The 15,020-nt window shown below is 37.5% G+C and overlaps 1 protein-coding gene across 1 annotated transcript; it reads right to left on the bottom strand.

Moving 5' to 3' along the window:
* Window positions 1-4,505: 4,505 nt before the first annotated feature.
* LOC149484977 (protein ST7 homolog) lies at window positions 4,506-12,439 on the bottom strand. The gene is made up of 6 exons (XM_089699707.1): window positions 12,083-12,439; window positions 11,175-11,348; window positions 10,319-10,504; window positions 9,896-10,192; window positions 5,994-6,101; window positions 4,506-5,832 (listed from the first exon to the last, which is right to left on the bottom strand). Exons 1-6 carry the CDS (start codon window positions 12,224-12,226, stop codon window positions 5,401-5,403), a joined length of 1,341 nt encoding a protein of 446 aa, XP_089555833.1. The 5' UTR covers window positions 12,227-12,439; the 3' UTR covers window positions 4,506-5,400.
* Between the last annotated feature and the right edge of the window lie 2,581 nt (window positions 12,440-15,020).

Below are 15,020 nucleotides of genomic sequence, written 5' to 3'. Positions count from 1 at the left end.
TTTTTATATATATAAGTACCTATACGTTTTAATATATAAGTACCTATTTCATATTTATAATTCTACCATTTTCAATAATCAGACACGGTAGGGAAACGCTGAAAATGGAACAACGAGCTCTACCAGCAAATGGCTCAAAGGTTTCTGCTTACAAATAAAACAGTTAAAAAATATGGCACTTTGTTTTATTGCGATACTTTTCACTTTCTATATTTAGTTTAAATTCATACAATATAAGTTAAGATAATAAAAAACTGGAAAGATGTACTTTGCATGAGTCGATAATATGATTACCGAGGTATTAATATTTAATACATATAACATAATTTATGTACACTGATAGGTTCAATTGACTTTTAACTGTATTGTGAAATATGCAAAAAAACTAAATTTAAAAGTAGTAGTTTTATACAATGAAATTCTTAATTGAACTGTCACTAATACAAGATATCTATCAGTTGGTAACTCTATTTATGTGGAATTGACTCTACTTCATATAAAAGTACGTAGAAAATATTTATTTTTGTTTATAAAGCAATTGAAAAGTAAATTTATCGTGTAAATTAATTGGTAATTAAAAGTTTGAAATAATTTAAAAAAGTAAATGCAGGATGAGTGAGATAGAGCACTGTTTAATAGAAATGGAAAAATATTCCAAGATTGATTGAACTTATTATACTGAATAAAGAGGATCATTGCTTATATATATAAATGCAAATATTACGAATTTATTTTATAAGCTTTGTTTAGAAAAGGAAAGTTACGGATGATAATAATAATCAATTATTAAACGCGCCGTACACAACAAATACGCTACCAGCGGCATAAATCTTCTGTGGTGGGGTGGTATAGAGACAGGGAGTAATCTTATTCAAGCTTAGACTTATATTATTACGAGGCTTCTAATTCACTCAAGATCTGGCTTTCATTAGCAATACAAAAGATTGGAAATAAACGCGAGGAGTCGGGCAGTCGGGCTGAGCTAACAGCTTGCAATTAGGGATAAAAAAGATTTTCAGTTTGTTCATTCATATAGGTTTGTATATTACGCTAAAATAAATAATTATTCTTGAATTAATATATAAACTAGGTTTTTTTTATTATAAACCTATATTATGCCTGTTTGATCAATTCGATACGTAAAAATGCATTGGTTTATTCGGAAACTATAATCTCTGGAGAGTCAATATTATTTTTTATTTTGTTATTAAGAAAATAAAATAAAATTCATTTCCTACCTGTGTATTATATTTTTAATAAATCATACCTAATTTATAGTAAGCTAGAGGTTCGCCCCGGCTTCGCCCGTGGTACATATTTCGCAATAAAAGGTAGCCTATGTCCTTTCTCGGGTATCAAAATATCTCCATACCAAATTTCGTGCAAATTGGTTCAGTTGTTTAGGCGTGATTGAGTAACAGACAGACAGATAGAGTTACTTTCGCATTTATAATATTAGTATGGATACGCCTGAATTTAATTTTTCAGATGAGTTCTATCTCTTAGGTAATACAAAAAATCTTCAACAATTATTCATACATGTAACTAAGTTCAATATCGGAACGAAAGCGACACTGCACAAAATTGAACCGCAAGTTCGTGTGAAGTTTACAAAAGTTTCCCGCGGCGAACTGGCAACTAGTACGGGGAACGTTCGCTCCCGTCAGAGCCCGGCGCCTGACTGAAACCTCAATGCGTATTGCGTCCTACAGGCACTTCATACTGAATACTGGAACATTACTACACGACGTATATATTGCTATACCAGAATGCAAATTGCAGGAGACATTGGTGAAGCCTGTTGCTCGGTATTAATGGCTGATGACTCGTAACAGTGGTAGCGCTCATGTATCATATATTAAGTAAGTAATATTAAGCTTACATCTCTTGAGCAGAGAGAGAGAAATCAATGTGTGTTCGGTGTTCCTTGATTAAACAAGTATCACTCAATGTCCAATTGCATTATTGAAAAGACAACACAGTTTTCTTTCTGTACATCTATATAATAAAACTAGATTTCCACCCGCGGCGTCGGCGCGTCGCCCGCGTTTTCAAAGGAAAACCCGCATAGTTCCCGTTCCCGTGGGATTTCCAGGTTTTATCAACCTACCCTATGTGTTAACCCAAGTTACCTTCTATAATATGTATGCTAAATTTTATTGTAATCGGTTCAGTAGTATTTGAGTGAAAGAGTAACAAACACACACACACACACATCCTCACAAACTTTCGCATTTATAATATAAGCACAGACTAATAATAATATACTACGTATACAAATATAAATAGGATTAAAACTGCTTTTTACATTATCTCTCTGATTAAATTTTTTAATTTATCTATCAAATTAAATAGGTACTTAATTAAATAATTAATAATATTACCTTCACAATCGCCTAACAACGGTTATAGACTTTAGAGCAATCTTCCGCATCCTCTCCCATCTCAACGAACCTTTGTACATATTATTAAGATCTCTTCTGAATTATTTCTGAGAAACACGAAATATAAGGTTATTTATTATGCATACCATGTTTAAATATAAATTTATAGTCTTATAGAATTTTTCCTGACGTAAAGAAATTTTCCTGGCGTATATAATTTTTCCTGACTTATACAAATTTTTCTGACGTATAGAAATTCTCCTGTCTTAGCGAAATTTTCCCGATTTATGGATTTTTCCTGACTTATAGAAATTTTTGCGGCAAAGAGAAATTTTCCTCACATATAGAAATTTTCCTGGCTTATAGAATTTTTCCTGACGTAAATAAATATTTCTGGCGTATATAATTTTACCTGACTAATACAAATTTTCCTGACGTATAGAAATTTTCCCGGCTTATATAAATTTTCTCGACGTATAGAAATTTCCCTGGCTTATAGAAATTTTCCCGACGTATAGAAATTTTCCTGGTGTATAAAAATTTTCCTGGTTTATAAACATTTTCCTGACTTATACAATTTTTACTTATCTACATAATTTTGCGGCCAAGAGAAATTTTCCTCACGAATAGAAATTTTCCTGGCTTATAGAAATTTCAGAGAAAGAGAAATGTTCCTCACGTATAGATATTTTCCTTGTTTATAGAAATTTTCCTGGCTTATAGAAATTTTCCTGACTTATAAAAATTTTCCTTATCTATATAAATTTTCCTGACGTATAGAAATTTTCCTTACATATAGAAATTTTCCTGGCTTATAGAATTTTTCCTGACGTAAAGAAATTTTCCTGGTGTATAGAAATTTTCCTGGCGTATAGAAATTTTCCTGGCTTATAAACATGTTCCTGACTTTTACAATTTTTCCTTATCTATATAAATTTTCCTGACGTATAGAAATTTTCCCGACTTATGGAAATATTCCTGACTTATAGAAATTTTTCCTGACTTATCGTAATTTTTCTGTCAATCGAAATTTTCCTAAATATTGATTAAATCATTTTTCTAATCTTCCTAAAATTGGAAATTTTAACGACTGAATAAAGTAAACCACCCACATCCCGTACGCTATGCTCTCTATCCACAGGTCGCGCGTGCGCAGATGGTTCAGTATCTGCATAGCTAGCGAACGTATAAACTCGCCTGGTCGTTGGGCGTTCATGAACAATATCATCATCATTTTTATTGAAAACTAGCAGTCCGCCCCGGCTTCGCCCGTGATACATATTTACGTTTTCATCTTCGTAAGTACTTCAAGGAACATAATAAAAAAAGAATTAACGAAATCGGTTCAGCCGTTCTCAAGTTATGCGCTTACCAACACATTTTGGGATTCATTTTTATATTATAGATAATTAAAATATGTATTCATATATTTTTCTTTGCCCGCGAATTCCCCTGATGCATTAGTATGAGTCGTTTCACCGCTGTCAAAAGTTACCCATGGCCATGTCACATTAAAACGAATAAACACACTTTCGCATTTATAATATTATGCTAGAGGTCCGCCCCGGCTTCGCCCGTGGCACATATTTCGCAATAAAAGTTAGCCTATGTCCTTTCTCGGGTATCAAAATATCTCCATACCAAATTTCATGCAAATTGGTTCAGTAGTTTAGGCGTGATTGAGTTATAGAAAGACAGACAGAATTACTTTCGCATTTATAATATTAGTATGGATTAACGTTCTTTCGTTCCAACTAATTCTCCTATACATTTTTCTAAGCCACATAGCAAAACGTGAACAAAACATGAGTGTGAATCAAAAACTATGGGTGAATAAAGGTTCAAAAGGAAAAAAAGAAAAAAATAAAAATATAGCCAATAAAATTCGAAGGTTCCGCACATTTTACACCAAATATTGATTTTGTAGTTTATAACGCTGTCAATTAAGAATCTACATACCTTTCTTCTTATAATTTTATGGTTTCATTTTCATTTTTTAAATTAATATTTATAGATAATTCTATCAACAATTTAATGGTTGACTCAAAATATTATCCCACCACTTTCCAAAATGGAACTATTCTCAGTTATTTAGGACACTGGTTAATAAAACTACCCATATCAGACTTACGGTTAATTTATTTCTAAGATACATCATTTCCACACAGAGAATAAATAAAAAAAATCAGACTTTCAACATACAAATACAGAGATCACAATTCACAACTAGATAAAATCATAAATAAGAATTTATTAACGAATGTCATACATCAGATTGTTAACTAAAAAAAAACGATTAAATATAATAATAAGTCAATTCAACATTTTACATGTTCGATATTTCAAATACTGATACATTAATGTATTTCTTTTAAAATATATCACATATTTTTTTACATAGTATTATAAAAAAATAATAAAATAAAAAATATTGACTAAAGTACCTCGTCCGGGTCATATTCTGATAAAAAATAAATATGTGTAGACTTCATTGCCAATGCAAAACACTGCAATATTATTTCGGAATATCTTATGCCTAAGTATAATGCAGATTAATACTCCAATTTGTAAACATTAAATATTATAGAATACAATATTATTTTGGCCAATATTCAATAAACACGATCAATAAAATCCATAAACAATGCATATGCGTATGTTGTGCACATTTGTATTACATATTGGTGTGGCTACTTAGTACATAATACGACATGCATAAAATGTCATGAAATAACTAAAGACACACGTCACCACGCAGGGTAGCACGTGTATGCGAGTTTGAGACAAACGCGCGTACGTGCGTTCGTGCTATGAGACGCAACTCGCTGCGTTATCCGCGGTTATGTGATGTGAGTAATTGCTTAAGGTACAGTTCGATTCAAATTTAATGGCGGTTCGGAAGTTACACCTATATTAAAATGGAAATGGAAAGGGAAAAATGGAATTACACGTCATAACCACGGATCACGCAGCATGTTGCGCTTCATAGCACGAAGCAGTAGCACGTGTCTCGCGTTCAGTAGACGGGCAGCAGGCGCAGCAGCGCGGAGGGGTCGAGCGTCCAGCGGTGCGCGGGGAGGGCGGGGAGCGCGGGGAGCGCGGGGAGCGGCAGCGCGGCCAGCGCCGTGAGCGCCGTGAGCGCGGTGAGCGCGGCGGCCAGCGGCAGCAGCGGCGCGCGGCGCGGGCCGGGCGCGGGCGCGTGGTGCGGCGCCAGCAGCTCGCGGTCGGCGCGCGGCGGCGGCGCGGGCGGCGCGCGGCCGGCCCAGCCCGCGGCCAGCAGGCGGCGCGCCCCCTCGTGGTGCCGCCAGTGCCGCAGGTGCCAGAACGCGTAGGCGAGCGCCTCGCTGTCGCCGCGCCGCACCACGTGCTCGGGCGGCAGGCTCAGCGCGCGCAGCTCCAGCAGGTACGCCGGCACGTACGGGTTGAACTCGATGGCCGCGTGGATCGCCTGCGACGCGAGACGACGACTCTTAGACGAGGGGGTCGATTGATTTGCACAAAATTGTTTCCAATGTTATGTTTTTAGTTTATAGTGTACGCTAAAGATGCCGAATGAGAATGATTGGCAAATGTGTACGGGTAACGTGCAGTGTAATGTGTAATGTGCACCTCCAGCGCGCGGTGCTCGGGCGCGACGCGGGCGCGCAGCAGCGCGGCGGTGTAGAGCGCGCACGCCGACTGCGGCACGCCCGTGTCCTCGCAGCGCGCCAGCACCGCCTGAACCGTTGCGTTTATTTATTTATAATGCTTTATTGTACAAAAAATTACAAGTAAACCTTATATTATTATTTTTTAAATTAATAACATACAAATATTTAAAAAAAAATTATTATAAGAGTATTTCTTAGTAAATTTATTAACATCTATAATAAAAAAAAAAATGACTATGATAATATTAATTATAACGAGTGTGGTATCTGAATATATGGAAAAATGTTCCCATTTTTTAGGTACTTCATCTGATTGTAGTACTCTTATATTAGGTGATTTTAACTTTCCCAATTTAATATGGTCAGATAATGGCGGCCTCAATAGTTACTCATGTCCAAAAACAAAATTACTTTACGAATTTTTACAGTGCACGTCATTATCCCAAATTAACAACATAGCCAACACAAACGGTAGGTTCTTAGATTTTGTAATCACAAATACGCCAGATTTATACAAAATTACTAACGGCGCTCCTTTAAGCCGCCTTGACAATCATCATCCTCCTTTGGAAATCACATTCAATTACATGCTCGCATCTCTGAATCATAATAATTCTTTTGACAAGCTGTGTTTTTACAAAACCGATTTCAATAGTTGTAACGACCATATCCAAAAAATAAACTGGCAACAACTTGCTTTGAGCTTACCGATAGATGAATTTGTCCAACTATTTTATAATAATATTCATACTATTATCGAAAAATATACACCACGAATAAAACGCCACCGGAATCACTATCCTATATGGTTCTCGAAGGACTTAAAAAGAATACTTAAATCTAAAGAGAAATTTCATCACCGTTACAAAAAGTACTCCAATCCTCGTGATTATGATACTTTTTCAATTCTAAGATCTAGATCGAAAAAATTAATAGATTCTTGTTTCAGGTCGTATATTGGTAATATCGAATCCAGTCTCACTAAAGATTTGAAGTCTTTCTGGCGATATACAAAAAACAAGAAAATTACAAACGACATTCCTCGCAGTATGTACTACAAAAATCAAGTTGCTGACACAGGACATGATATAGCCAATTTGTTCGCTACATACTTTTCTTCGGTTTATAAGACAAATTGCAAAGTTGCCTACATTCCCAAATTTGCTTCATCAAACTACACACTAAACAACATACACATATCTGAGAGCGTAGTATTATCTTATCTAAAGAAAATCGACTTAACCAAGAGCACTGGGCCCGATGGCATACCACCAGTCTTTATACGTTTATGTTCCTCATCTCTCGTTAAACCGTTAACTCTGTTATTTAACAAGTCTTTAATCGAAGGAACATTTCCGTATTTATGGAAGCAAGCCAAAGTGACACCAATTTTCAAATCCGGTGATAAGAGAAATGTCGAAAATTATCGACCAATTAGTATTTTGAACTGCTTTGCTAAAGTATTTGAAAGCATTATATACGAACATATGTATAGTCATATCAAACATAGATTAAACGACAAACAACATGGGTTTGTAGCTGGTCGCTCAACAAATTCAAACTTACTCATTTATACTAATTATCTGACAGAATCATTTGATAGTAAATTACAGGTGGATTCGGTTTATACAGACTTTTCCAAAGCATTTGATACTGTAAATCACACTATCCTTCTTTCAAAACTCAATCATCTTGGCATACATGGTAGTCTGTATAGGTGGATGAGTTCATATTTAGCTAATAGATCACAATTGGTTGCATTGTATGGCTATGACTCTGTTCCATTCTTATCCCCTTCCGGTGTACCGCAGGGTTCCAATTTGGGGCCACTGCTATTCTTGATATATATTAACGATCTTCTTGAATTAATCTCATGTAATACTCTTGCGTACGCGGATGACGTCAAAATTTTCCACAGAATACAAGATTATAGTGACTGTCAGACCTTACAAAGGGATTTAGATGTCGTCAGTGAATGGTGCAATACCAATCGTATGACCCTCAATGTTAAAAAATGCCAAGTAATGTGTTTTACTAAAAGTAAAAGGCCGATCATTTTTAATTATAACATTAGTCATGTAACACTGGAACGAGTCAAGGTCGTTAGAGACTTAGGTGTGATGTTCGACTCTTCACTATCATTTAGACCGCACTACGATTACATTGTCAGTAAGGCCAATAAAAGTTTGAGCTTTGTTTTACGTACTGCCTCACCATTCAAAAATCCGAAGTCGTGGATAATATTATATTTAACCCTAGTAAGAAGTATATTGGAATTAGGGTTGTTGAGGATTCCTCTTCCGCTTCCTCATAATGCGGAAGTTCCGCAATATTTTGGGTTCCTCTACCGTTACCGCATCCTCAAAAATGAAAATAAAAAAATCCTCTTCCGCTATCGCTTCCTCAATATTTAGAGGAAATTTATGAGGATGCTGATCCGATCGGGCGGCGAATTTACAAAGCCTATTTAGACTAACACGAGTCGGACTCTATTAACGAACAAGAGTAGAGTCTTACCGCCATATTTATATCAGCGCCTAACACTTATCTCTAAACATCATACATAATTTATCATTGTCTCTCATACTCAGAAGAAACATATTTTACCAAATAATGTGTGTCAAAAGTCATTTTAAATTAAAAACAAACAAGTTGTTTAAGCTTACATAATATCTACCAGTTAGTTTTTTTTTGTGGAAATCGCCTATTAATGTCGCTTCTGGCACTAAGATAGATTAGGTTTTTTCCAGTAATATGCATAAACAAAAGCTCATCTGAGTCCGGCTCGTGACTCAAATAGTATAGTACTTAGACGCTTTGAAAATTCGCGATCGGGCGAGCTAACCTGCCCTAACCTTAAACATCAATATGTACAGACAGGAGAATGGCTTTTGTTTTAATTTTTAATTTTAAAAGTTTTTGTTTTTTAATTATGATTATAATTTCCTATCATCCTCATCCTCATCCGCTTCCTCTTCCGCTTCCTCATCCGCATCCTCTTCCTCAAAAAAAATATCCTCTTTCTCATCCGCATCCCCTAAATTTGTGTGTGAAAATTCCTCTTCCTCCTCCTCTTCCTCATAATCACTTCCTCAACAACCCAAATTGGAATATTGTTCATCGGTGTGGCTTCCAATATACAATAATCACAAAGACCGCATTGAAGCTGTGCAGAGGCGTTTCTTACGTACATTATGTGGTAAATTAGGTTTACGGCGTAAAATACCTGAATATGATCAGCGTTTGCGTAAATTCCACCTAATGAATTTAGAAAGCCGTAGGACCCTGACTGATTTGTGCAATCTGCATAAAATAGCCAATGGGTTATTAGGGAACGAGCTTTTGGCTAGCCTTAACTTTAGAGCTCCTACCCGCCCTTCACGCACCCCACGTCTATTCAGCATACCACCTACCAGAAACAATGTTTCGCATAACAATCCTGTACACAGAATGTGCCGCCTGTATAATAATTTAGATCCGGATTGTGACTTATTCTTGGGTAGTTTGGATGTTTTTAGAAGTAATGTTCATAAATTGCTGTAACAACGTATTGTATTTTATTTTTTTTTGTATTTTAAATAGTAGCTTTTTTTTTTCTCTCTGTTAGAATTTTTTTTTCTCGGTTTATGTTTGTTCCTGGCTATAGCTTGGTATAGATATGGATTAGGAACAAAAACATGGTCATAATGTAAACGGTTTTTGTTTTTTGGTTCAAAGCTGTGTACGGTATTTATTGGGTTGTAGAATTTATATGTATTATTAGATAAGAGCTAGATATAAGGAATTGTTCTGCAATCTGTTACTGTACCAAAATAAAATAAAATAAAATAAAATAAAATTATTGTACAATAAATAGTGAACCTGCACGTCGGCGTAGGCGCGCTGCTCGAGCAGCACCTCGATGAGGTTGTCGTGTATCTGCAGCGCGTGCAGCGCGGGCGGCGCGTCGCGGCTCAGCTCGCGGAACAGGCGCGCGGCGTCGCGCAGGCGGCCCAGGCGCCGCGCGCACATGGCCGCGCGCCGCTTCACGTGCGCCAGCACGGCCGCCTCGCGCCGCGCCGCCGCGCCGCCCGCCGCCGCGCCGCCCCCCCCCGCGCCCGCCGCCACGCGCCACGCCGCCTCGCCCGCACGCCACGCGCGCCGCAGCACGCGCTCCGCCTGAACAAACACGCCCGAAACGACGATTATCCTGCCCAGTATATTTCTTGAAATTGATATTTTTGGTTTCAAAACTTCGAACAAAAACAATAGAAAAAATTCGACGAGGCGGCGCTCGGCGCTCACCTCGGCGACGGTGGGCGCGTCCTCCTCGGCGAGCAGCAGCAGCGCGGCGGCGCAGTCGGGGCGCTGCGCCAGCGCCGCGCGCGCGCACGCCACGCGCGCCGCCGGCTCGCGCTCGCGCCACGCGCGCGACAGCGCCTCGTCCGCGCCCGAGCTCCCGCCGCTGCCGCCGAACCACGCCTGGTGCTCCTGCGACAAGCACACTCCCACTCGTTAAATTTGCCTTACGCTTTCAAAAGTTGCGATAGAGAATAATTGAGTTCTTTTTAATTAATTATGTCTCGCTTCAGGTCTTCGCAATGAGCAGTAGGTGAAATCTTTATTACAAAATATGTACTAATATACAGGATGTCCCAACGAGTAGTGATATACTTAAGCTGGGAGGTAGAGGGCCTAGATGACTATCCCCATTAAAATTTTGCACTTTCCCCATTTAGATTTCAATTTTTCGATTGAAGCCTTATGAATATTAAAATGAAATTTTGAGGGTAGCTACCTGATAGATAGAGCGAGTTATAAAAGCCAAACGGATTTTTATTATGTGATTTTATTTTTTACGGGCCCTTGAAGTTGTGAACATTTTATCTTTATTTTTTTTTTATCCATTCAAAGATCTAACGATAGTAAATGTTATCATACTGAATTGGCCTATCTATCAGCTTTGCATTCAAAAAAAATCAAGCATCTACCACAATGCATAAATAAAAATCTCATCATACTCGGTGATAGATGAAAAATTGAAAAAAAAACGTCTTAGAAGTTAATAATATACGAAAAATCGCATAACATACATGGGGGTGATTCGGATAGCTCCCTAGGTCCTCTACCTCCCAGCTTCAGTATATCACTACTTTTGTACCTGTGCAGAAAGGTTCATATCATAATATGTGAGTGGAGCACGTCGCGCGGCGGTCCAGAGGCGCGCGTACTCGGCGCCGCGCAGCAGCGACATGGGGTTGCGCCACACCTTGCACTCGCCTTCCGCGTCGCCCCGCGCGCCGCCCGACCACGAGCCCAACGTCGTCAGCGACATCTGTTCCAGTTCCATTGGGACATTCAAAGTCAAGCCTTCAGAGTTGAAATATAGCACAAAATGAGGCCAAATAAATATATTCCAATCAAGGAAAATTTCATATTTTTAGTGTGTGTGTGTTTTAGTAGTTTTTAAACTTTTATGTTTAAGACATAGTATAAATGTTATTCCAAAATAAAACAGTGCTGATGTCACTTTTGTCAACTTTTGCAGATCATTAAAATCTGTCTGTTGGTCACGATAAACTCAAAAACTACTGCATTGTTTACATTCTGTTTTCACTAATGTGTGGTTCATGAGGTAGATATTAGTAAATAATTTGTTAAGTTTCAGAGCATGCGGGCCAAATTGTGGCCAGCAAGCTTGTATATCATAATTTATTAAACCTGAAAAAAGCAAGTGTGCCGCAGATCAAAAGACCGGCATCTACTAACTGGGATCTATTTCATATACATGAAGGAAACCATTTCAGTAACAATGGGACTATGGCGACGTAGCTTTCTAATAAGAATGTTATACCCAACCTAATCAAAAGACTTACTCAATTACTTTCGGAAAGCTTCTATATATCTGATAGGCTTCTATATGTCTAAAAGACAAACTCAAAAAATTATTATACCCAAGAAAATGTACGAATAAAATATAGTTCAAATTTGAAAGAGCAAAATACCAAATTAAATACTACGGCCTCCATATCTGTTCCCAAATATTATGAATTCTATGCATGTAAGTACCTGTTCAATGAACGACGTCCCGTATTTTCTGAAATACCACCACTCGAAAATCAGAATTAAACCTGATATTAGAGATGATGTGCCGGTTAGAGCTACATAAAATTTGGGTGTTAGAGCACCCAAAAACGTCGAAGAATCCCACATTACGCAGTTGCCTGGTTAGAATTGAAGCAAACAACTAAAGTAAATAAATTATAAGCGAATCATAAATTAAATAATTCAATAACTTCTTATTTTCATCCTAAATCGCTAGCTTGTTGTCTGAATTGTTAACAAAAACAAATCAATACAATTATACAAAGCTCCAAAGAGCTGTCAGTTGTCACTTGTCACTGTTTACTGCTCAGAGGAATGTTTACTGTTATGTTGGATTTCTTCACTCTTGTCATCTTGACAAAATATAACGTGTGTCAAATCAATAACGCTTCGTTCTCGGTCTCAGGTACAGTCTTAGATCATTAGTAATGGATAACACACGCAGGCGTTTCCCCTTTTGCCGAGGTATAAGATTATTCGAATCGAAAAATCTTATGCTTTCATAAAAACTACTTGCGTAATCGATTACGAACACTCTGCGTATTCGTAAAACATCGAAAGGACGTCTGCGAGTGCTCCGCTAAAAATGCCGTTTTGCACTGTCAAGTCTTGCAGAAGCAATTAAAACATGTCGAATATTAAAAAAGATGGAATAACCTTTCATTTGTGTATATTTTTTTATTTTTTTAACGTACATTTCTAATTAAATGCAATTTCTAATAATCGTCGATGTATCGTTTAGCGATATGATCAAGACAAATAATCGAGTCATGTGTGTACTCGATCATTGATGCGGCCTCACGAGACTATCATGGAAAGAAAATATACAAATTTAATCTTTATTAACTAAGCGATAAAGTTGAATTTAGAACGCGATATTGAACCGCACTCCCCACGAGACTATAAAGTGATGTAGCGAGACTATCTTGAAGAGAAAATATACAAATTTAATCTTTATGAACTAAGCGATAAAGTTGAATTTAGAACGCGATATTGAACCGCACTCCCCACGAGACTATAAAGTGATGTAGCGAGACTATCTTGAAGAGAAATTCAAATTTAATCTTTATGAACTTAGTGATAGAGTTGAATTTAAAAACCCGTCGCTTAAAAGGTCGTTAATTTTTACGACTTTCTTAGTGACGGACTGCTTTTAACTTGAACGTCGATAAAAAAATATTTTTCTAAGTATAATTTGAAATGAGATGAGAATTAATCTTTATTATATTAAAATTTTACACAACTGCATAAAAAGGAGTATAATGTTTATTTTGTAAGTCTTGTATATATTTATTAAAATTTACGCTCGGTTACTTTTAACTGGCAGAACATTTTAATGGTACGGAACCCTTCGTGCGCGAGTCCGACTCGCATTTAGCCGTTTTTTTTGTAATGTTAATCTTGTAATTATTCTATTATGTAATCTATACTAATATTATAAAGCTGAAGAGTTTGTTTGTTTGTTTGAACGCGCTATTCTCGGGAACTACTGGTCCGATTTGAAAAATTCTTTCGGTGTTAGATAGCCTATTTATCGAGGAAGGTATATATCATCACGCTACGACCAACAGGAGTGGAGCCACGGGGGTGAAACCGCGCGGAGCAGCTACTTTATTTATATGTATGTGGGAAACGGAACGGTGACGGATGAAAGAGAGGTATGAGGTGTGCGAGAGGGAAGGAAGGCTTATGGCGGCGGATGGAAGACGAAGTGCGTGTGCGGAATATAGTTGAATTATTTAAATTATTAAAAGACGTATTTACAAGCAAACAACCATTTATTTATTTCAATCCCACAATTTTGGAAGCTCGTCCGGGATTGAAATTGTTGAAGAAGACTTATATTCCGCAAAAAGACGAACTACGATTGTACCGGCCACGTGCTCACGCGCCATTGTAAGAAGACGACACGACGCGGTGTGTTTTGCACTATTTTACGACGTATACACGGCAAGAAGACGACGACGACGACGACGACGATACATTGTTTGCTTTAAGAAGTAATTATAACGATGACGGAAGTAAAAACGACGGGTGCTGAACAAACCACGATGTCCGCGCTTTTCCTCGACGGCATAACCAAATTCAGCGGGGACGATAAGTCGGTGTCATCAACCAAATGGGCACAGGATTTAGAAGACAATAGCGAGATTTTCAACTGGACGCCGCAACAAAAATTAATATTTGCCCGACGATCACTAGTAGGTACGGCGGAATTATGGTTGAAGAGCGAAAAAACATTTAAAAGTTACGATGAACTCAAGACGGCGCTTCAAAAGGAATTCCCTGACACCGCCAACACCAAAGAAATGCACGAAGTTATGTCGTCGCGTAAGAAACAAAAGAATGAATCATACTATGAATACATGTTAATTATGAAGGAGTTGGGTCGCAGAGCTAAATTCCCGGATTACGTTTCAGTTCAATATATCATCGACGGTATTAGCGATCATGAACCTAATAAATCGATATTGTATGGCGCCAACTCTTACGCTACGTTAAAAGAAAAATTATCATTATACGAAAAGATGAAAGCAAAGATGAAGAATAATGTACAAGAATTTAAAGATAATGTCAACCGACGTGTAAGTAGACCTCAATCATCCCGAAGGTGTTACAATTGTGGCGATTTGAATCATGTTGCAAGTATGTGTCGCAGTGGCATTAAATGTTTTCGCTGTAATAAGTTTGGTCATAAGGGAAATCAATGTACCGAAGTATACGAGACATAGAAATCTAAATAACAAGACACATAGAAGTGCTATAATGTCATAATTCGTATGAAAACCGCTGTCGCCAAAATCAACACATTTAAACCGATAGCTAAACAATACACACAAGTAAACTATGTCTTTTATTGGACAACTTGATTTTAGTGAAAACTAACTTAAATATCAAATTA

The sequence above is a fragment of the Colias philodice genome, chromosome 10 (assembly GCF_061535455.1).
Source record: "Colias philodice isolate Cphi_HAF_F1 chromosome 10, ilColPhil1 Martin Lab GWU primary, whole genome shotgun sequence".
NCBI classification, from domain to species: Eukaryota; Metazoa; Arthropoda; class Insecta; order Lepidoptera; family Pieridae; genus Colias; species Colias philodice.
This window is presented reverse-complemented; position numbering and strand designations above follow the sequence as displayed.

Excerpts from the sequence above, each read along its gene's own strand:
- LOC149484977 (XM_089699707.1), bottom strand. The coding sequence starts at position 12,226 with ATGTGGGATTCTTCGACGTTTTTGGGTGCTCTAACACCCAAATTTTAT. Across the intron at positions 10,193-10,318 it reads ACGCGCCCACCGTCGCCGAG|GCGGAGCGCGTGCTGCGGCG; the intron begins GTGAGCGCCGAG and ends GTGTTTGTTCAG. Across the intron at positions 5,833-5,993 it reads CCGAGCACCGCGCGCTGGAG|GCGATCCACGCGGCCATCGA; the intron begins GTGCACATTACA and ends CTCGCGTCGCAG.